This window comes from Carassius gibelio, chromosome A3, assembly GCF_023724105.1.
Source record: "Carassius gibelio isolate Cgi1373 ecotype wild population from Czech Republic chromosome A3, carGib1.2-hapl.c, whole genome shotgun sequence".
In the NCBI taxonomy this organism is placed as follows: domain Eukaryota; kingdom Metazoa; phylum Chordata; class Actinopteri; order Cypriniformes; family Cyprinidae; genus Carassius; species Carassius gibelio.
Window position 1 is genome coordinate 17,638,550 of NC_068373.1, and position 22,827 is coordinate 17,661,376.

General features: G+C 36.3%; 2 protein-coding genes and 1 pseudogene across 2 annotated transcripts; 1 reads left to right on the plus strand and 2 right to left on the minus strand.

Moving 5' to 3' along the window:
- Nucleotides 1-35: 35 nt before the first annotated feature.
- On the minus strand, nt 36-4,853 carry LOC127950099 (tetraspanin-4). Its single transcript, XM_052547282.1, has 8 exons — nt 4,351-4,853; nt 3,532-3,601; nt 2,471-2,662; nt 1,600-1,674; nt 1,394-1,489; nt 1,200-1,313; nt 603-686; nt 36-510 (listed from the first exon to the last, which is right to left on the minus strand). The coding sequence occupies exons 2-8, from the start codon at nt 3,598-3,600 to the stop codon at nt 442-444; spliced, it is 699 nt and encodes a 232-aa protein (XP_052403242.1). The 5' UTR covers nt 3,601; nt 4,351-4,853; the 3' UTR covers nt 36-441.
- A 367-nt stretch (nt 4,854-5,220) lies between these two features.
- On the minus strand, nt 5,221-16,894 carry si:ch73-248e21.5 (mucin-21). Its single transcript, XM_052547267.1, has 3 exons — nt 16,727-16,894; nt 9,608-15,416; nt 5,221-8,876 (listed from the first exon to the last, which is right to left on the minus strand). The coding sequence occupies exon 2, from the start codon at nt 15,406-15,408 to the stop codon at nt 13,867-13,869; it is 1,542 nt and encodes a 513-aa protein (XP_052403227.1). The 5' UTR covers nt 15,409-15,416; nt 16,727-16,894; the 3' UTR covers nt 5,221-8,876; nt 9,608-13,866.
- Nucleotides 16,895-18,573: 1,679 nt separating this feature from the next.
- LOC127950083 (protein unc-119 homolog B-B-like) lies at nt 18,574-21,019 on the plus strand (annotated as a pseudogene).
- Nucleotides 21,020-22,827: the final 1,808 nt, after the last annotated feature.

Here is a 22,827-nt window from a genome sequence, read left to right on the forward strand (position 1 = left end):
ATTCATATATTAATAGACATGAATACATACATGAATATAGTACAGAAAATTGGTTTATTATAACAATAATCATATAACATTTGATTTAATTTTAATTGAAATTAACTTTGATCAAAAGTTCATCGCAAGCAGTTATAAGGGTATTGGTATTTAACAAAGAGTGCAATAATATTAGGATTTACTTTTCCACCTACTGTATACATTCACTTTATATTCATTCAATAATATTTTCTGAAGTACATTTTAATTATTTAGGCATTTACCTGGTGAATTAATTTAGCTGAAATTCATCTGAGCTTCTTCCTAAGTGCAACGGCATAATTTAGGTGCACATGCGTATCTCATCCAGTATCTCTAATAGACAATAGTCTGTTGAAACATTTATTACATATTCAGAATTATGTTTTAAAGAGTCCCTGGCACAATGGGGCAAAGGTAGGGTCAGTCCATGTATTTTTCTGCTCGTAGGATTTGACAGTACATCAGCAAGGAGAACACCAAAGCAAGAATCTGGAGGAAGAGAATGCAGTCAAATTATATTTGAGTGCATGCAGCGATTGTATAATAATCAGACTGTAATAGAAACATGCTTTTCAATGTACCTGAACGACTCCAATGCAAACTCCGAACCCAAGCACTGAGGTCATGTTAGCCAGGAGCCAGTCTTTGGCCTTCTCATAGCACGGCTAAGACACATTCAAAAATAAACAAAGAATAAAAAGTTTCATTCAGTTGCTAATTATTACAAAATAAACCCTGAAATGCCCTAAAAGAGTTTATTTAGCAATAATGATTGGATGGAAGTACATTATCTTCGCTTATAGTATGACTACCAAATAAATAAAAAGACATCAAATTTAAATATGAATTTATTCCTGTATGGCAAAGCTGATTTTTTCAGCAGCCGTTACTTTAGTCTGAAGCATCACATGATCATCCAGAACTCATTCTAATATGCTGATATGCTGAAACATTTCTCATTATTAACAGTTGTGCTGCTTAATAGTTTTGTCATTTTTTAATGACTCTTACATGAAAAACAACAAAAGAGACATAAAACAAAGAGCATTAAAAGATGTATGTAGGGTTTGTTCTGGCTTTCATTTTACGCTAAGCGTATGGTTGCAGTTACCAATAGTTGGTGGGATTAAGGAATGTGTGGTACTTAGCTAACCCCACGACCCCAGAACTGATCTGACCTCTTCCCAGTGATTGCAGCGATCATTATTATCCCTGCAGCAGGATTCGGGAAGTTTTCCACTGGATGTTTTGTTGTGCCAGTCGGTGTGGTTGCTCACGCCACAGCACTTGAACTGAAGGAAGCAGAATCCATTATTCACTCTGAAGAATCTCAGCCGCCTTCATATTTGTGACCGTCAGAAATTCAACTCACAATTTTCTGCATGTTGTCCCAGGAATTTTTCATCCCTTCATTTGTGAGATATTTTTTCATTCCCTCTTTTAGGTCATCCTTGGCTCTCTTGTCCAACTAAATGGACAAAACAGAGAGAGAAGCAGATAAACAGGAAGTTGAGGGCAACGTGTTTTCCTGGAAGGAAAGGCTGAAATATTTGCAAGGCTCAGACATTAGTCCCTCACCTCTTCATGATACACACTCAAAACCACAATCAGTGCCACTTCTATCAGGACTAGAATCAAGAGGATCACAAAAAACTGAAAGAACCAGAAAAAACTATTAGACCACATGAATGATAACACTATAGACATGGTGTATTCTGACAGTATACCCATTCAGCAAAGAACAATAACAAACAAAAAATTTTTTTTGGGCAGCAATGAGATTAAAAGGAGAGCAACTGGAGACTTTCTCTTCTTCTGCTTCTAAGACAAATTAAAAATTAAATAACTGTCCCCTAACATCAGAGATACAGCTGATACTTGAATGAACATCTTTTATATTCAAAATAATTAAATGAAGGCACATGAAGCTTAAATTATGTCATTTAAATCACATTATATATCACAAATATACTACAGTTCAAAGGGTTGTGGTTGGTGAGATTTTTAAAAGATGTCTTTTATGCCCAGGATGGCTGCATTAGTGGATCAAACATACCTTAAAAACAATCAGATGAATCAATTTGATCACAATTAAAATACATACAGTATCTTTTTAGTTATTTACATATGTATATTTATCTTTTTTTTCTCCAGTCTTCAGCGTCACATGATCCATCAGAAATCAGAAACATCTGAGATGAAGATGATACGTGGATGAACATTGTCCTCTGGGCAGTGTGCACACGTTTTTCTGATGTCAGTAAGGAAAGTGACGAAAAGTGGCATGAGATGTAGACAAATATGGTGTCCCATACCCGATGCACCATCCAAGTGCACACACACTCCCCCAACCTACAATCCCTGAGACTCAAACCCATGACTTTTGGGTTACAAGTTTGACGCTGTAACCATTAGGCCTTGACTGCCCCCTAGGAACCAGGTACCTTACCGTCATCAACAGACACTTCTGCTCTTTCAGAGCACCAAGGCATCCTAGGAAGCCTGTCACCATGGTGATGCCCCCAGCAACAAGCAGCAGGTTGGCGGCGGAGAGTGAAGGGAAGGACAGTGGCAGAGATGAAAACTCTGACTGTGTGAAGGCAAGCCACACCCCAACACCAAATAAACCACATCCTCCCAACTGCAAAAACAAGCACAGGTAAAGAAATATGACAGTGCATCATGTTCAGAGAAGTCACTTTCCATCCGAGAAAAGCAATTTAGGTTATTCCGAGGGACAGGTGTAATAGGCCTCCATGCCCTTCATAAACTTAAGTGCATGTCCTTTATATATGTTTTCTACATGTTAAACAGTTAAGGCTGGAGTACACTACACGGCTTTAAAATCCTGAACAAACACTATGCATATACACTTGCTAAATGTTTACAGAAAGCTTCTGGACCTGAGCATTACACACTAAAGGAGTGAGCATCACACCTTAACAGACTTTCAAGTCATTGAATCTGAACACAATAAACTTACATGGCATGGTTTTCAATTTTTGTTTACTTGTTTTTGAGTGAGTCAATGACCTGATTCGCCGAGTGAATGATTCAATAACTCAGTAACACTTGTTCAGGAACGCCAGTGCTGTGTGTTGTTCAGCGATGATAACAGTTGAGTTTGTTTGGACCTTCTTGGGAATTGAAGATGTTAGGGCAACAAAGTGTTTGTGTAAATTACTCCGTAATAACTTATTGTTTACTGAACTGGGGCTGTATTACATAAACCTCCCATCTTAATTCTTGATTTAGAAAAAGTTTCCCAAGTCAAATTACCATAATTACCAAACAGAACAGGAATTTGAGTTAAGCTATTTCCGTAATTGAGCCCCTGTTGTATAAAAAACGAAATACGCTTGTGAATCTTATGTATTAGCCTCATATCATTAAAAACAACGGTTTGAGTTAAAGAAACTCATGCTGTTTTAATCAATATGGTCATGAGCTACTGAATATGGTTCCAGTCTGCCAAACTCATATTCGACAGAAGAGTAAAGCAGAACTAACCCAGAAGATGAGGTTGAAGATAAACATGAGGTACTTGACACAGCAGAGACAACATCGTGACACAGACATTCTGCATGAAAGAAGAAAGACAGGATAAAGTCACCAAATGATGATAAACGAATTCTGTGCTCTTTTAACGTGTGCAAACTTTCACACTCTCCTGAACTGTTACATGCAGAGGAAGTGCTGTTCCCAGACAGGAAGAAACCACCCTTGTGCTGTACTGCTGATAACCATAAAGCCATTATGATCCTTGTCTGAAACATGTACTCATGCAGGGCCTCTCTCATACGATAAACTCAGAGAATTTTGTGTTCCACTTAATTTTCCATGAGCAAAAGGGAACACAATCAAGTTGGTGGTTATTTTGCCCTTTTTGTTCCACAAAATGCAGTCCATGTGAAACCACAAGAGTATATTATGCATGGCCAGAATGTAAACATATAAGCCCCCTCAGAGTTATGCAGCACATGGATTTATGACCTGATTGCAGTGCTATGTCAGTAATGGTTCTGGAAATTGGTACCATATGTGAATTAAAATTATGATTTTTTTAAATATGGGAAAATAGAAACCTAATAGTACATTTAGTTTTCTTGTGATTGTAAATGCTCAGAAAAAAAAGGGAAATTCGCTTGAAGCTCTCTTTCTTTTTTAAGTCAATTTTTTTTAATAAATCTGGTTTGCATAAACACATAATACTGAATCTGTCTTTGATTTCTCCGGTCTGCTACAGCACTGATCAAGTGATTCATAAACAGTACACAAATCTCTATATTTCATATTATTAAACAAACATGAAGCAAATAGTCGCTTTACCTTGATTTAGATGGAGACAGAAAAAGTGACTGACTGGCAGTGAAAAGGTTTCCAGGAGCACAGTTGAGATTTCACTTTGTCCTGACTCCAAAGCTTCCTGTATTGTCTTTTTGCTTCGTAGTGATGAAGTTCATGAGATCTTGCTTTAATTATTCATAGATCAATATTATCTGCATCACAGATGTGATTCCTCCAGTTCTTCTTGTTAATGACTCTTCTCAAGGGACAAAAAAACATAAAGTCTTCTGGGAAGTGATAAGCTTGAAATATTGGTCTTGCTGTTTTGTCGGATACAGAATTCTTCAGAAGCTTTCCCTTCTTTGTTTAAATCCTATCATTTCTCTCACAGATTTTTCTAATAACCAAATAACGTTAAAGTATTTGTTAGCTTGCTATTGCATTCCCTCAACCCTAAAGACTAATTCCAGGTTCTCCTCAGTTTTCTATCTTTTCAGTCAGCTATTTTCCCCCCTCTCTTGTTCCAAATAACTTCCAGATGTAGGTATCAGCCCTCCCCTCTCCCTCTTTCCCTCTCACCTCCTACTGGTCTCAAGAGAATCCATTCTTTTCCAAGACCCTCCTCTCCTGAATCTTTCTCCCTCCCTCTTTCTCTTGGTTTTGTCCAAACAATCCTGTTGGATGTGGCCAGCAGACACACATTTGAGGCTTTACAGTTCACTGAGTGTCTTTCTGTTTACATTGTAGATATTTAATCTATTAAACACAGTACTGACCCTTTGTAGAACCAACAGAAACACTTTTTAACATCTGTAGGTGAATTTATTAATGTGATAGAAGGGTAGTAGGGGACTTATACTCACATATGCACACTTACATAGTTAACTATATATATTATAAATATGAACTTGCTGAATTCTTGCATTATTTTATTTTCATTTCGTGTAAATATCAATCAATATCAATCACAGTCAAGTTACACCCCCCGCAATCGTTTCTTTTAGGCAGCAATGAGATTAAAATTAAGTGAAATTTGCATTGAGAATTTTTAATGAATCTTGTCATGAGCGCCATCTGGTGGTCATTTGAATATTTCATTCAGTGGAATATACCTTTTTACATCATTTCAAGAAGGTGAAATGTAACCTGTTGCGTGAGGGAATGGATATTTTTGCTGTTCATGAGTTTTTAAACAATAGCTAACAATGTCTCCATGTCTGGAATCTCACACTATGTGCCACTATGTCAGAAATAATTAATTCTGTTGAATGTTTAAGGAAATACATTGAGTCTGATATCTTTTAAATTATTTTTCTTCTGATAAAATTACCCCACCTTTGCACTCTTCCTGTAGCCATCAGTGACATTTACACAGCTCTACTTTCAGTTTGTCACGCCCTTCCTTTCCAGGATTAGGGCTGCTTTCTGCTGATTTTTCTAGGTGTGGATCTATTGCCACACTAAATCCAGTGCAATATTTTGTTTGCAATCGTCCTTGAATCTCTTGATGTGTTAGAGTCAAAGTACATGCCTTTTAAAAGTGCCACAGCTTTTTGGTGCTGATTTTTGCCTTAGTTATTATTTCCTTTCTGCAGAATTACACAGAATACTAACACTTTTCATTCAAAGTTCTACACATCCCCTGCCTCTTGCATGTATGCTTATTTGTTTTAATTTTAATTTGTTAATTTGATAATGTTATATGATATATTTTGTAATGTTATACTACTAACAGTGTAGAAATCTAAGACATTTACCACAGACTTTCACAGTTTTCCTGCACAATCAGCAAAGATGATATTTTTAAAAGACTATGGAAACGGTTTGTATTTAAAAATATAAACATTTTATTGCATATTTTGCCATCATTGATTAATATGCTATGCCATAAATCTCTATACTTACAGGAAGAGAAAAAAAAGCTTCATTCTCAGAATGTAAGTTCTAAAGTTTAACTGGTTTTTTAAACATCAACATTGTATGCCATAATCAGTGAATTTTAGTGCACTATCCAACATCAAAACAAACAAAAACACATATATCTAAAGATCCAGACTGTTGCTTTTTAAATCTACATCACTGGCAAACATTTGAAATGGATACATGATTAAGTTTAATTAATTCAACCATTACTTAAAGTACGGTAAAGTAAGTTTTTGCTGATGAAATCCAGTAATTTCGATAGCATGTAATCTGCAAATTTGCGTGGGTGAAAGAGTTACCCACAGCAATTTTGCAATGTGTTCAATTAGTCACAGTGGTGTAATGTAACGAAGTAACATTAGAGTACTTAAGTATTTTTTATGAGAACCTGTACTTTAATATTTAATAGAAACGGAGTTTGAATATTTCTGCCAACTTTCACTTGTACTCCATTAGCTATAGCTCCTAATTGAAATGTGCAGGCTTGTTGAAAGAATCAAGCTTTTAAATGAACGACTTAATCTCTATGACTCGCTCATTAACAGTCACTTCATTTCACATTTCAAATAGACTATATTTTCTTGGTTTAAATCTTTTCAAATATCAATATTCAACGTTTTACATTGAAAACAAAACATTATTTATGCACTTGTAACTGCTATTAAATGCGTCCCCTCTAAGCTGCGTTAAACTGCCTGTGTAAATGAATCTAAATGCCATTTCAGATGCAGAAATGTTTTCTTATGTTGGAATGAAAGAGACAAAGTCCCGGATGAAGTGGCTCTTATGCGAACCCAAAGATACAAAATGGAAGAGAGAGATAAAACTGAACACAATCTTCCTGTTCAAACTGTGTATAGAAGTTGTGCTTCACACAACTACAGTACAGTATTGACACTAGGCAACAGATATTTTGCTGGCCAAATTTTGCGGAAATTTGACTAATATTACCGCACTTTTAAATAAGTAGGTTTTTTAGAGCATCATAATACATTGCACCTTTGCTGATAATGAATTGCGATCATCAGATAATATATAAAAACTAAATCCCTTTAACCCCTAATGTTCATTTAGTCAACAGAAGACGTTTAAACAGCAGTGGTGAGACAGAATGTTTCTCCTCCATTCATCCCCTTCTCTTCACTTTTTTCATCTCCTTTCTGTTTCTCATTCTCTGCCGGTGTTGTCTTGTCTTCATTCACATCCTCATCTATGAATTTAAAAGGCTCCTGTTCTTCCCATTTCTTAGCCTCTTTGGTACCGTCCCCACCCACTCCACCATTAGCCACGTCTCCTCCATCCGGGGCGGTGAATGTGCTGAGCACCATATCATCTCCATCCAATTTCCCATTATTAGGAAGAAGACCCTCCTGTACCTCAGCATCATTTTCAGCTCCCGCCTCCAGATTGACAGGCCCCGCCCATGCGTCATTCTCCCCCCCTTTTTTCTTCTTGGACCATTTACTTTGGGGTCGAAAGTTCCTTGAGGCATTTTTCTTTCGCCTATGGACGAACAGAATCATGCCCACACACAGCGCAAAAATGACGGCCACACACACTATGATTATTAATATCCAGTTGGTTTCTATGGGAGAGCCTCTACTGTCGTCTGCTGCGGGCATGATGGAGGTGGAGACTGATTCTTCATCAAGAGTCGTGAGCGGGTGCATGGGTGCAGCAGTATTTTGAGGGAGCTGAGAAGTTGGTGTTAGACTGGTAGTGCTGGTGTCTGCAGGGCTGGAGATGATGGACGGAGGCTCAGCAGTTGATTCGGCGAGGATGAATGTGGGATTGAGGGCTTCTGTTGACTCAGTGGTCATGGCCAAAGTTGCTGTGGTGATTTCATCTGTAGGACGTTCTGTTGAGATGGTTAACTCAAATGTTGTTTCATAATGACTTGTGCTTGGGGCATCTGAAGTTATTCGTTCAGTCGCTGTTGTTCCCACATTAACATACGCAATAGGGGTGGACACTGTGGTCTGCTCTGTTTGTACAGTTGTAGTTTCAGGATCAGATATTTGTGATGTTTGTTCGATCTCAGCACTGAGCGGTTGAGGACTCTCAGATGTTGGTTCCTGCATGGTGCTTACTTGATTAACAAGTGTGGTTTCTGGATTATCCGGATCCGCTTCTGTCTGTGCTAGAGTAATTGTATTTTCAGGTGTGGTGATTTCAGGACCTAAAGTTGTCTCCATAGTGAAATTGTTCTGTGATGTGGGGAGGATTGCATCTGTGTTTGTCGTTGTCTCTTGTGCATCGGTGGACTTGAAACAGGGTCCGAGAGCAAGGAACAGAAGCAAATAGCTAAAAGTAAGCCTCATGGTGAGCATACTGGCTGAAAAAGTCACTCGATCTAGAAGTTTCCTGTAACAATTTCAGGGTTAGTGCAACAAAATTTCTCAGGTGAGCTGATATTGTCTTTGGAGATTCAACCATGAGCGTGATCAAAAATGAAGGAAACTTTAAACTCTGAGCAGCTGACTGAAGAAATTCATCTTTTTTGACGTGTTCTTTGTGTGGTTGTGTTCTACGGAGGTTATCTTGCGTGAATCTGGGCCGGAAAGTTTTACACAGGCCTGTTCCTTCCTCTTTCGCCTTCTCTGTCTCTCTCAGTGTAGCATGGGCAATTTCAGCGTTGAAATAATCTTGTGACAGTAAAAAAGACACCGGAAGAAAAAGACAGTTAGACAAAAACGGTTATCACTCTTGACTATTTGTCTCAAGGATATACATTTTGTATTAATTGTATTTCGTTTTTGGTTATTTTTTGTAGGTTTTTTTTTAAGAAATCTCTTTAGGGATCATTCATTTGATAAAAAATAGAGTAAAAACAGTAACGTCATGAAATATCATTGAAATAAAATGAAAAAAAAACATTTTCTATTTTATTAAATTTTAAAATATAAGTTATTCCTTTGCTGGCAAAGATGAATCAGCAGCCATTTTTTTTTTTTTTTTGTGGAAAATATTCAGAATAATTCTGAATGAGAATATAAACATAATTTACCATTCTAAATAATATTTATTTATTTTTGCAAAAAGGTGAAATTGAATTCTAATAATTTGATCTAAAATTAACTTTCTTGCGTATCTTGGGAACCTCGTGAAACTGGGGTTGTTTGCGCTTTGCTTTACCCACCAGAAGAGCTACACTTTATTTGACGGGGAGAACAGAGGTCCATCCTCAGGTTATTTTAGTGCACATCTAACACAGGTACTAGAATGCAATTTGAGTGCCAGCATGATGTTTATATTTCTCTAAGCTGCATGTGACGTTTTTTTTTCTTTCTTTTTGTCTACCTGTCCTCAAGCATCATACAACGTCACAGCCACAAACCATCTGATCCCTTTATAAATTAGTACAATTGCCACTTACCTTCATGCCTCTGAGAATAGTCACAGCGTACTCCAACCAGCAAGACCAAACTGCACATGTGAAAATCTACACACTCACACATGCAGAGCACACCTATATCCTGTTAATTTCTCTTCCTCTCTAACTCCTACATGCTCTCTTTCATTTCTCCTCCCTCTGAAGATGTCATATCACTACTTGCATCTGGCCGAGTGAGGCTGCAGCCGAAAGATTAAAAATAAAAACCTCCCAGAAAGTGCTTGGTTGTAGTATGAATTATTATCTGAGGCAGAAAAAGAGAAGGCAGGTTCTAATGGGAAGCTCTGTGCAGGGTGTGTTGACACTTTTGTGGCTTTGTCTGCACAACTTTGCCATTAAAGTCCTGTGTACTTGCATGTGTATGTGTTGAATGTGTACGTGCACGTGTATGAGTATGTTTTTGTTGGGTGGAGGGTAATACGACAGAGGTGTGAAAATGTGTGTCTAAATTAGTTTGCTTAAACAGTTCGGAGATGTTTGTCATGTCCTTTTTCACGTTTCACAATCTAAATGATAACATATCTAAAATGAAAACAGGATTTGGTAACTTTACCTATTGCATCTATCAGGTAGCTTCAAACATGTTTATTTGGGGATTTTAACACGAGCATGATATCTAGACATTAAAAAAGCAGTTTTTTTTATTTCTGTTAATGTTTAAATTCAGCAGAAAACAACACTTATTACTATCATTTCCTCTTTCTGAACATTGGCACCTTTTCATGACGTTATCTCTCACTCTTTTTCTTTTTTTGCACCACTAAAACACAACAGAAACCAGCATCATCTGTAGTAAATCTTCAAAATGATTGATTCACACCATCTCAGAATCAATATTTTATTTTGCTTCAGTTTATTTCACGTGATAATCTTCACAAGTGCAAGACAGCACTGTAAGATTTCCTAAGACAATGTGTTATCAAAGATTCCTGCTCCTAGATTTTTTCTTGGGCAAGTTACTACAAGTCCTGACCAAGTGATGGTGGAAACACAAGCTGTCATTGTGTGCCTATACATGGACTGAAAAATTATGGTAATTCATTCAATACTCTTTGCTCAAAGCATATCAAAATAAATTGCATATAAAAAAATGCATATTATAATTAATTTCATGGTAACTCAAAAATATGTGCATTTTTATTTATTTTGTTCAGTGATTGGAAATTTTTGAAAAATAACCTAAAAAGTTCTGAATATTTCAACAGGGTGAAAAAAATGTATGTGGTTGGTGTGGACTGGCCTTCACTTTTCCAAGTAAGAGAAGTTTATCATTCTGGAGTCACATCAGTCTTCTTGTCTGATGTCTGGGAAGAGTTATTTTACTGATTGACACTGATTGATCCATTAAATGCAAAAGTGGAAAACTTGAGGCAACCAGCTTTAGGACTTTTTTAAATATACTTATGGAAAAAATATGTATTAACCTAAACTAATTAGACTGTGCTTTTGTTAAATTGGCCTATAACAATAAGTCCTTTAACTCTATATTTTCAATTAAAGAGATCATATGATGCGACTTCAAGTTTTCATTTCTCTTTGGAGTGTTACAAGCTGTTTGTGCATAAATCAGATCCCTGAAGTTGCAAAGACTAAAGTCTCAAATCCAAAGAGATATTCTTTATCAAAGTTAAAACTCTACCACGCCCCCCTAAAACAGCTCATTTACACACGCCCACATGTCTACATCACTATGTGGGAAGATTTGCATAATGCCGCCCAAATGTTCACGCAAAGAAAGAAGGCTTGTTTCCAGTAACACAGTTAGTCTTGAAGCAGCCATGTCAGGGAGATACTGAGTGTATCAAGGTGAAAGCACTTAATTTGGCTTTCTGAAAGTAGATGCATTTAGGAATCTTTAAGATTATTTACAACAGAACAGCAACACATTTTATGGACGACCGTTTCGTGAACCTAGGAGAGGAGGTAATTCTGACTTTGCTACAACAGTCTGGCGCTTCAGCTACTTTAAGTATGTTTTGTTATTAGTTTAAGTATTTGCTATTGAATGTTCAAATTGGGAGTTTTGCGCTCAGTGTGTGTGTGTGTGTGTGTGAGAGAGAGAGAGGGTCACACAGTGGAGTCAGCTTTCTTAACTGTCCGTGGCTTGTGTACCACAAACACATACGAGCTTCACTGTGTCACACCACTCTGTTCCTCTTTTGAGCTTGAGCTGATGATAAATCTAAGGACATTATTAACGGTTTTTACATTTATTTTGAGAGATGAAGCTCACAATTATGGAAAAGGGAATTACATTTCCGATGAGTGCTTGCGGTGTTCGGCCAATGACAATGCACTGGGTCAGTTGGCCAATCAGAGCAGACTGTGCTTGTAGAAAACTGATTGAGAAAAAATGATTGAGAGAGGTATAGATCGGACCCATAATAATGTACAGTATTTGAAAAATAACGTGTTTTTTGAACATTAAATCATGTTAACATATTCTGCTACACCAAATACACAAAATAATGATCTTAAAAAAAGCATCACATGACCCCTTTAAGATTCCCATTATCATTACGAAATAGTGATGTAGAGCATTCTTATACTGGGTACACACCCAAAGATAATCGGGCTGATTTTTGGCTGATTTTTGAACCCCGAGGACAAACGCATGCACACGCTGTGGAGATTATCACGTGGAACGAAACAATATCCAATCAGAAAGAGAGATGATCGTTCTTAAAGAGTGATGTAAGATCTGATATTAATTATTTAATGTTTATTTAATAAGGCAATTTCAAAGAGAATAAGATCTCTTTACCAAGAGAGAACTGAGAACAGCTATTACATAGTATATATGATTTTGTGACCATTGCTCACCTCTAGCTCACTCTGTAACTTGTACAGACCATGTGCCTCCCCCCCACCCATGACTTTACCCAAAGCCTTTTCTTTTATTTCCCCCAAGAATATTCTGTCAAAATCATTCCAAACACATAATTCATTCTAAAGTCTCGCGAGATTTTTGCAAGATTTCCTGTGGTCACAGTCGAGACTCTGGTTGAAAATCTGTTTGTGTGTGGTGTGCTGTCTTTGTCACATCATGGCACACCACATACTATAGGAGCTTTAACGGTTAAATCTAGGATTTTTTTTAATCTTCATGTTTGTGGTCTATCACATTTGGAAAATCTTATAAGATGTAAAAACTCTTTTGGTGTGTACCCAACATAAGTTTGTCTAACTTGCGTATACATTTGTTGAGTAAACTGAAAGGTTATTTAGAGTTATATCTACATACAAAAACAGGCTGTGTGTTTGCATACTCAGTGAAATGGAAGGAACTATAATGGTTGAAACATAATACAACTTTAACAACAAAATAAATTCAAAAAAATATTAATAATCATCATAAGTCCACATGTTTTGACTAAAAATACAAATGATTGCATCATCAGTAATTAAGCTGAGCTCATCTGCCTGTTGGGTGGACCCTCATCACCAAACTTGATTTGGTAATGCTGCCTTCATTTGCTCTCGTAAAACTTCCAACTTCCCTCTTATGAAGTTATCACGAAACGTGCTTTGTTGTTGAAAAGAATAGAGATTGTGGAAAATTGTAGGTTAATTCTCACCTGTTTCTTGGGAAACTTTTCTGGAGGCAAATTTTACAGAAAATATTTAGTTAATGTCTAATGGATTTTTTATTAAATATAGCATCCCGTTTGTTGCACTGTTGTATATTCCCTATTCCGTGATCTAGATAGTCATCTTGTTGAATTCAAATTTAGGTAAAACAAAAAAGGCTATTGTCACTGTGTAAAATGTAAAAAATATCTATATTTATGTCCATAAATATACTTTTGAGTTTTACGGCAATGTAAAGAAATATTAATATTTTGAGGAAAATAAAAAAAACTTAACAGTCGCTATATCACTGGTTCTCTCACCCAACTCAGAAACCTGCGTATCACAATTATCTCTGTTTCCCATTTGTAAATATGACTTTTATAAGGCCGTTTATGTCTAGGGAACTCATATTTATAATAATTCCGATAGCATGTGATGGCAGCATAAGCTCGCTGTTTCATTGATTTTTTAACGTCAGATATATATTCAATAGTCCAATCAACCTAGAGGTTGTCTTTTTTGTTGTTGTTTTTATTTATTTATTTATTTTTTACAGTGCACAGCCTCGAACAATTTAAGGTTAATGTAGGAAGGTCCATTAAAAATCCCCTTGTGTTTTCAGCACAAGCCTGAATGCCTAACTGTCAAATCGTTTCCTTTAGTGTCTTTCATCTTTCATCGTCTTTCAAGTCCTGCATCCTCTCTTCCTTAATGCGTCTGTTCGCGTACCAGAACTCTGTTATATCATCGACAGTCACCCTAGGCTGAATCCACAGCCCGTTCTCCTCGTTCTCCTGATCCTGTCCTCTTCCCTTCATCCTCTTCTCTTTCCTTCTGTCCTTCTCTTTCCTATCGGCCTCCAGCGTGGATCCATTGATGTACCAGAACTCCACTCTCTCCTGCACTGAAGCTTTGGGGTCTGCCCAGAGGCTCTCCTTCTCACACTTCTGACCTCCTTTCACTCTCCGCTTCATCTTTTTTTTGAAGACAGACAGACGGACCAAAAGGAAAATGGTGATTCCCAGGAATATGGTGGCAATCATTGCTAAAGCCCACAATGTGATGAAGCAGACCAGCCTGGATTGCCGAGAATGAGATTCTGGGTTTGGGTTCAAACATGCAGGCCACGCTTTGTTTTCTGTGTCAGTTTTGTTTGTTCTGTTGGTGGTGGCATTTAGGCTGAAGTCAGTTAGGACATCCGTTATAACAGAGATGTTGCTGTTGGTGGTGGTGGTGGTGGTACCACCGGGTGTGTCTGTTCCTGTCCTGTTTTCTCTTCCTGTGGGTGCTGTAGAGTTTGTGAACCTGTGTATACTCTGTGGTGTCGTAGAGTGTTTTACTTCATCTGTTGAGGTGTGATATTCAGGCACATCTGTAACCGTCAGGTCTTGTGCTGTTGTGTAAGCCGGTGTGGTCGTGGGAACATCTGTGTTTGGTGAAACTGCCCATTGGTTACTCCCTGTTGCTGTTGTAGCACTTACATCAGTTGTGTTCGCTGCTGTGTCGTAATGTTGTTCTTCTCGGTGTTCACTTGTGAAATTGTAAGTTCCCGCAGTGCCTCGTGTTTCTCTCAACTCCTCGTTCGTATTGGCAAATGTGGCCTGGGTGGAGTTCGTTTCATAATTTCCTTCATCGGCCTTCGTTCTCTCATCCTCTTTCTCTGTCGAATGTCTCCAGGGAGCTGTCGAGACACTGTTGACTGAGTCTGATAAGGTGTCTGCAGTCTGATCAGTGTGCCCTTCATAACTGTAACTCATACTTGACATTGTTCCTGTTTCACTGCTGTCGTCCTTTTGTGGCGTCAGTCTTGCAAAGCTAGGGGAAACTGTTGCATGACTTGTAATCGCATGGCTCATGGCAATACTCACGCCATCATCCATCATGTCATTTTGAGATGGACTAGTTCTGTTGTCTTGATATAGGGATGCTGTTTCCTGTGTGAGAGTCACATTTGGGGTTATATTTGGCAGTGTGTGCACTTCACTGGGTAAATTTGTTATGTTTTCCTGTGTTGTTGCAGTCAGAGGTGACGAAGATGTTGCATTTATAAAGATCCCAGGTTCTGGGTTTGTTTTTGTTGTTGCTGGAGTTATTTGTGTGATTTTAGCGTAGTCGCTTTGGGTGTTTGCTGGCAGCGTGTTGAAATAAAGAGCTGAGGCAATGAGGAACTGAGTGAACCACACTGTGATGGACAGCAGAGTCATCTCCATTGTGACTTCTGTAAAAGAGATGACATGAGTACAGACAACATGACAACAATACAGCAAAACAAATTAAAACACACAGACACAAAACAATAATAATAATGTTCATTTCTTTAATGCAAAAAGTACCTGTCCCAATTTTGGAATTTTTGGAGTTAACATTCATTTTAATTCATATTTGTTCATTATAAATTATATATACAACTTGAAATGTTAGTATATTATGTAGAGATTATGATACTCAGATGTATTTTCTTTTAAAGCACAATGATAAAAATGGCTTACAACCGCTGCTGGCCTGTCTAGAAGAATTTAAGCTTTGGCTCTCAAGTAATTTTCTAAATTTAAACGAAAATTGTGTTAGATGTTGACTGTGGCTCTCTAACCCCATATGAAACTCAGTGTGCCAGAAATCTGGGCGTTCTGTTTGATCATCATCATCAACTTAAAATCTGACAAACAGATCAGTGCTGTTGTAAAATCATGTTTTTATCATCTCTGTTGACTTTCTAAAGTACAACCCTTATTATCACAGAGTAATGATCCATGCTTTTGTCCAACTCGCTTAGATTATTGTAATTTACTTCATTATGGTCTATAAACCCCCTCTTGAACATTGAGATCTTGTGATCTTTGTCTGCTCATCATGCCTAGATGTATAGACTCAAAAAATGTACTAGTCTTGTTTTATCCATCTTATTTTTTTGTTTTTTATTCTATTCTGTACAGCACTTTGGTCGACTTTGGTTGTTTTTAAATGTGCTCTACAAATAAATAAATATTGTATTGTGTATTGTATTAATGTTAATGAAAATTATATATTTTATAAACACACACATACATATATATATATAAAATTTAATTGATATTTGTTCATAATACATTCTATATACAACTTGAAATGTTAGTATGTATATATATATATATATATATATATATATATATACACAAACACACAACCTTGATTAATACTTTATTTAAAAATCTTAATGATGCTGAACAGTAGCAGGTTTTATATATGTATATATAAATATTCATTTGAAAATACTTGTCCATAACAAAAACATAATAACATTTCAAATGTTGCAATTTAGCAACAGAGTTAACAAAAAAAATAACAGAGTTTTTTTTATTATTATTATTTAATCTGAATGATCTGACAATAAACAATCCAGGCCTACCATGAACAACACGTCACAAAATGGTATAAAATTCACACTGTACTGAACATGCTAAGGATAAATGAGAACCCTTGAGAACCTGAGCTTCGTCTGTATGACTTCTCATTTCGTTAACACAACGAACAGAAACAAATAAACTCTACCTGTTCAGAGCTCATCACGTTGTCTCTTCCTGGTGCACTCTGATTTCTTCGCTTGTGCAGTGGTGCCTTCTGGGATACTTATCACCCCTATAGCTGAAGCTTTCAAGTGACACGAGGAAATGACAGTTTGATCACCATATCAACAGTGGGATGAGGTGAGAGGATGTGGTTCAGTGGCTCCTCCTCTTCCCTCCATCACTGCTGCTGTGGAAAAAAAACACATCCTGTTGACTCATAACATTCAGATTTATCCAAATGCACATCAAACTAATGAGGACACCAAATATACTAACAGAGTAATGCTTTGACAAGGTGACAAAGATGTTATGTATGTTGTGTTTCCATGTTTTATGGGGACATCCCATAGGTGTAATGGTTTTTCTCCTGTACAAACTGTGTTTCTATCGCCCTACCCCAACCCTACACCTAAACCTAACACTCACAGGAAACTTTTGGCATTTTTACATTCTCTGTTTGAGTCCCCATGAGTCGGTGTGTATTCAGGACAGAAAACATGTATTCATACTCAGACACATTTCCAGCAAATGTCTTAACATGTGTAAATACTCTTAACACTGTCTACTCTTATATGTTTCTGTAATTGCTTATATTGCTCTGTGTTTATTGTTCTGCCTGTGGATAAGCGTATGACACTTTAATATCTTAGTGACCTCACCTTATGTCTTTATTGTGTAAGTTCATGTTTAACATTTGATCATTTATGTCCTGTAATTGTCACTGTGACATGCCCAGTTTTCCCCATGGTTAACTATGCAAATTTTCAATAAATGCCTCTTAAAATATTTATTTTAACATAAGAGTGAAACAACTGAGACACAAATTGAACAAGGCATTTCACAAACAGAAATTTAATAATTAGTCCCTAACAAAGGAAGAAGTCAGTATCAAAAGTTTCTTGTGTGTGCACCAGCAAGTACTATATTGGATCTGATGTGATAGATGAATTTATTCCAAAATACTGTAGATTTGAGTTGGATATACAGCCTTTGACATACAGACACATATATACAGATTTTCTTCTTTTTTTTCAGCAAGGCAGTAAAACAGTAAAATTGTCAAATATTATTTCAATTTATAATAACCTTTTTATATAATATAATTTTAAATGTAAAAAATATTTTATATTTCAAAATGTAATTTATTCCTGACTTTTCTACAATCATTACTTCAGTCTTCGGTGTCAGACGATCCAGCAGAAAACACGATGATTTGGTGCTCAAGAAACATGTATTATTATTAACATATCTGAAAACAACTCTGCTGCTTTATATTTTCTTGGTTCTTTGATGAATTGAAACCTCAAAAGAACATTGTTTACTTGAAATTGAAAACATTTGTCAGGAAAAAAAGTACTACTTTCTTTCAAAAATGTATTACTGAACATTTGAACTTCAGTGTATATGGTAACTTGCATTTCATAATTTTTTTTCTTTTTATTATTATTATTATTATTATTATTTATTTATTTATTTTTGTTTTTTTGCCTGCTGTGAGGGATTTTAGGTCAAAACCCATCAGTTGAGATAAACCGTGACTTCATTCTCACTTTTGTCACCACACTTTCTGTCGTATCTATCTATAAATTTCAGTCCTGCGAATCTCTTTCTCCTTTTTCACTAACTATTCTCCATAACCTAATTCTACTATATCACTGTTCTATACTATCTGTTTATCAAAAATGTCCTTTTGTCCTTTCATTGATGCCATAGTTGCTGTGTCTGTGTCTAATTGAGGATTGTCTTGGATTAGCTGTTTGAGAAAGCCTCAATCTGTTTGAATCACTGATACACAGTTGAAAAGAGAAGAGCTGTGGGTAATCACAGAGAGTGCCAGCATACAGATGGGCCTGTGTTAGTTAACCTGAGAGAAACCTTTCAGGAAAAACACTACTCTATAGGCAAAGATTTTAGATGGACAGTGAAGGTCCACAAGAACAACAGAGTGAGGAAGAAAAGGAGCAGGAAATGTCCTCTGGGAAAGACGAGGACAGCGAATCAGAGGAGAAAGATGAAGCTGAGGAGGATGAGGAGGAAATGGCAGAAATCCAGGACAGAGTGGATCTGAGAGACATGGAGGTCTGGAATGGGTTTATTTCAGGAGGAGGACTTGCAGCTGAAGAGGAGGCGCTCCTGGACTGGAAGTCAGGTGATTCTGTGACTGAGGCTATCAGGATACACAGACGGTGAGGACACCACACACCATGCGTCTCTGTTCTTTTACTGCAATACTTTAATTTCTTTACTCTTATTGGTTATGTGTACAGACTACCTGTTGCTCATCAGAAGACAACATCTACAATATTAGCTTCTCACGATTCAAAATAAGAGACCTAGAAGGATGATCGGTCATTCTGGACATAAAACGACACTGTCCGACAGGTGTGCCTTTTAACATTTTATTCACTTACTTTCTGTTTCACTTTCTGTTTCACTGGGTGATTTTGAAGAACACACATAAAGTGTGTAAAGTGACCATATGTTAGTGTTCCAAAAAGAGGACAGTAGGTGCGAGGCTGGGGTGCGGTTGGTTGGTGGTTAATGCCCAAAGCGAATTAAAAATGCCTAAAGTAGCGCATTCTCAAAATTCTAAATATGTAATTTACATACCTAATATACATATTTTACAGTCACTGTTAAGCATATTCATCATAAACACAACTAAAAAGCTTTCTACTGGTGGGCGTCCTTCCCAAAATCTAACATCTAAAACAGTTTCATCATCGGCTGCATTTTTCAAGGTCCAAAAAGAGGACATGTCTGGGAAAAAGAGGACATGTCTGGGAAAAAGAGGACATATGGTCACCCTACATAACTTGGTTAAGAAGTCTCAGATTGTGAATGAGATCTGTGTTTATGATATTGAGGAGCAACCATGTTATTTGACCTCTAGTGGACATCATGTGCAGTAGCATTTCAAAAATTCAGCCTTACTATCTCTTATAGCATGTATCAATATTCTGAATTAGCATTTATTTTTAGATTTTCAGTTTTAGTGATTTTAAGTGCATTTTTATTTGTATCACTTTCTTTTAATATTTCAATTCAGCTTTCATTTATTTTTATATCAGTTTTAGTTTTAGTAATTTTAGTACGTCACCTAAAACATTTTATTTCAGGTTAAGTATTTCAACAATTCTCATTTTAATTTAAATTTTCAATTCATTTTAATAATAATAAAAAAAAAAATATATATATATATATATATATATATATATATATATATATATATATATATATATATATATATATATATATATATATATATATATATATATATATGATTTTAGTTAACAAGAACAACACTGTCCTGAATATGGTATAAATTCCTGTTCTTTCTCTCACAGAAATAAAGGATGTCATAGGGCTGGATGCAGTCCATTTCATTCAGTGTAATTTCAGCCCTGCTTTTTTAAATCTCAGGGAGATTCTCAGGGAGATACATTTTTAATAATATTGCTTTGGAGCCTTTAGAATAGATCAGTAATTTTGATCCAAATCAGTAACTATAATCTTAATTAACATCTTTGCATAATGTGCAATCTCTCTTCTGAACGGGCTTGAGTTTACAGTGGGTGGTAAGGTAGTCAACAAGTTCTGGCTGATGGAGAGGCATTACTTCAGGGACCTGCAGCTGAAGACATGTGACTTTGAGATCGGTCTCTGTATCCCATACAGCAGAAACATACAACATAATGCATTATAACTATGATAAATATAATCAATTGCAAAAGTGGATGCAACATGTTCACTGTGTTATAATTCATCATACTCTTACAAGCTACAGTATAACCACAAATAAGTATATATGAAAATATATTAAACTGTTCTTACAAATATTCACCAATTTTATTAATATTCACCAATATTATAAGTTTTATTTTATTTTTTATAATGAATTATGCATTCATTATAATGTTCTAAGAATACCCTTATATTATTAATATGGGCTTCATAGAAAGTGTCACCACAAAACTATTCATGTGAACATAATAGTGCTTGTGTAAGTGTAAAAAGTTGAGGACATGATCAGCCACCCTTTTGAGAAACGGTCAGACAGCTTCTACTTCACCAATAACACACTAAAGGCAGAGTCCTCCTTCAGCCAGGGGCAGGAGCTCAATGAGAACGAAACCCAAACACTTCACACAAAGCATTGTAACATCCATCACATGGCAGTAGAAGACTAATATAATATTCAGAGTAGTGTTGTATATTTGGTTTCATAAGCTATATAAATAAACTAGGAATAGGCATTTCTTTGTTACCTTACTGATGTTTGTGCTGGGGAGATGTTGTGCTGCTTGCACAGTAATAAAAAAAAACATAATCAGAAAACATGCTAGTGATTTCATGTTTTGTCAGCTCAGCAAGATAAGATTGAGTAAAGGGAAGCCCTGATGATGATTAAGAGAACAAACATCTTGAGGATCCATAACATGCATGGTTTATTTATTTAATGCAATTTATGTTTCCCTGCATTCATTCACCCACACTGAAGCTCATAACATCCTGTCTATTTTTATCAGAACACAATGCACAGTACCCTTTCCTCTTATCAGGGGGTCTTATGCCTCCAACATAATTATAGAAAATGGGGAAAAAATGTTTTCATACCACTTTGTGTGTGTGTGTTTCAAAATTTAATTCATTTCTGTGATGGCACAGTGACAAAACTGAATTTTTCAGCAGTCAATGCTCAGATCTTCAGAGATACATGATCATTCCAATATTGCGATTAGCTGCTCAAGAAGCATGTATAATTGTTATTAATTTTGAAAACAGTTGAGTTGTTTATTTTTTGTGTAAAAACATTAATTTTCATTATATTATTATATTGTCATCTTTTGTAACATTATGTCTTGACTGTCATTTTTGAATAAAATTATTAAATTCTTCAAAAGTCATACTAACCAGAACAATTGAACTGCAATATATCGTTTTGGTTTTACTTAATGGCAATATATGTGCCATATGGTAATTCATACACAGCAACCCATGATCAGGGGTCGCACGTGCATTCATTAGGTCACACATTTGGACGGATGCTCCCACTGAGGGGAAGAGAGAGAAAGAAAGAGAGAGAGAGGTGCATGACAGTATTGATCAAAACAACACCCATCCTCTTGGGAAGTAATCTGAAGCGGTGGTCAAAGCGTGACTGCGTGGATGAAGAATACATGCACTATTCGCGGTGACTTTAGAATCTTTTTTTGTTGTTGTTCTAGATGCCTAATTTTAACATATTTCAGCTTTTTTAATTGTGCTCAAGGATATGTTTGTGATTCGTTGTTAATAGTTTTGCGTGTTTACGCTTAATATGGTAGTTTTGAGAGAGTGAACAACCGATGAATATCACATTGAATGACCATGATCGCAGTTCTTACAATAATCGGCGCCGCGCTTCTCAATGTTGTGAGCGCGCGACCTGCGCTGATGCCAGATCAGTACGCGCGAGGAGTGGTAAGAATATTCTCTCCATGAAAATAAGCATTTTAAAGTATAGATTATTTGCATGTGTATCGTATGCAATGTTTATCATGCAGATAAATATCAGAAATGTTTTTAAGGGGCAATATATATACATATACATATACATATAGCCTATATATATATATATATATATATATATATATATATATATATATATATATATATATATATATATATATATATAATAGATTATACAGCTCTCTATACAGTCTTTGAAATTTCATTAAATTTCATGTGTGTGTGTTCCAGTGCTTTTAGAACAAGATTTTTTTTTTTTTTATGCATCAAACAATGTATGTGAGTTCCCTTTCTAACAGTAGCCTACCTCCTGTTGCGTTTACACGTTTTTTTAGGGGAAACTCCTGTTTACTCTAAAACTGAAGTCTGATCTGTTCTCGTTCGTGTACCTGCACAAAACAATCGTGCTTCATCCCACCAAAAGGGGAGGAGCCGACTATTCTATAAGATGGCTCAGAGCTCCATTCGTCAGAATTTTTCTACTTCAGTGATGAAGACATCTCCACACTGGACTCTGCTGCTTGCCGTAGAAGAGCGCCTGTCAGTGGATGATTGCCAAGTGCCTTTCCCTGC

Excerpts from the sequence above, each read along its gene's own strand:
- LOC127950099 (XM_052547282.1), bottom strand. The coding sequence starts at position 3,600 with ATGTCTGTGTCACGATGTTGTCTCTGCTGTGTCAAGTACCTCATGTTT. Across the intron at positions 1,314-1,393 it reads GGGACAACATGCAGAAAATT|TTCAAGTGCTGTGGCGTGAG; the intron begins GTGAGTTGAATT and ends TGCTTCCTTCAG. Across the intron at positions 687-1,199 it reads GCTGCAATCACTGGGAAGAG|CCGTGCTATGAGAAGGCCAA; the intron begins GTCAGATCAGTT and ends AATGTGTCTTAG.
- si:ch73-248e21.5 (XM_052547267.1), bottom strand. The coding sequence starts at position 15,408 with ATGGAGATGACTCTGCTGTCCATCACAGTGTGGTTCACTCAGTTCCTC.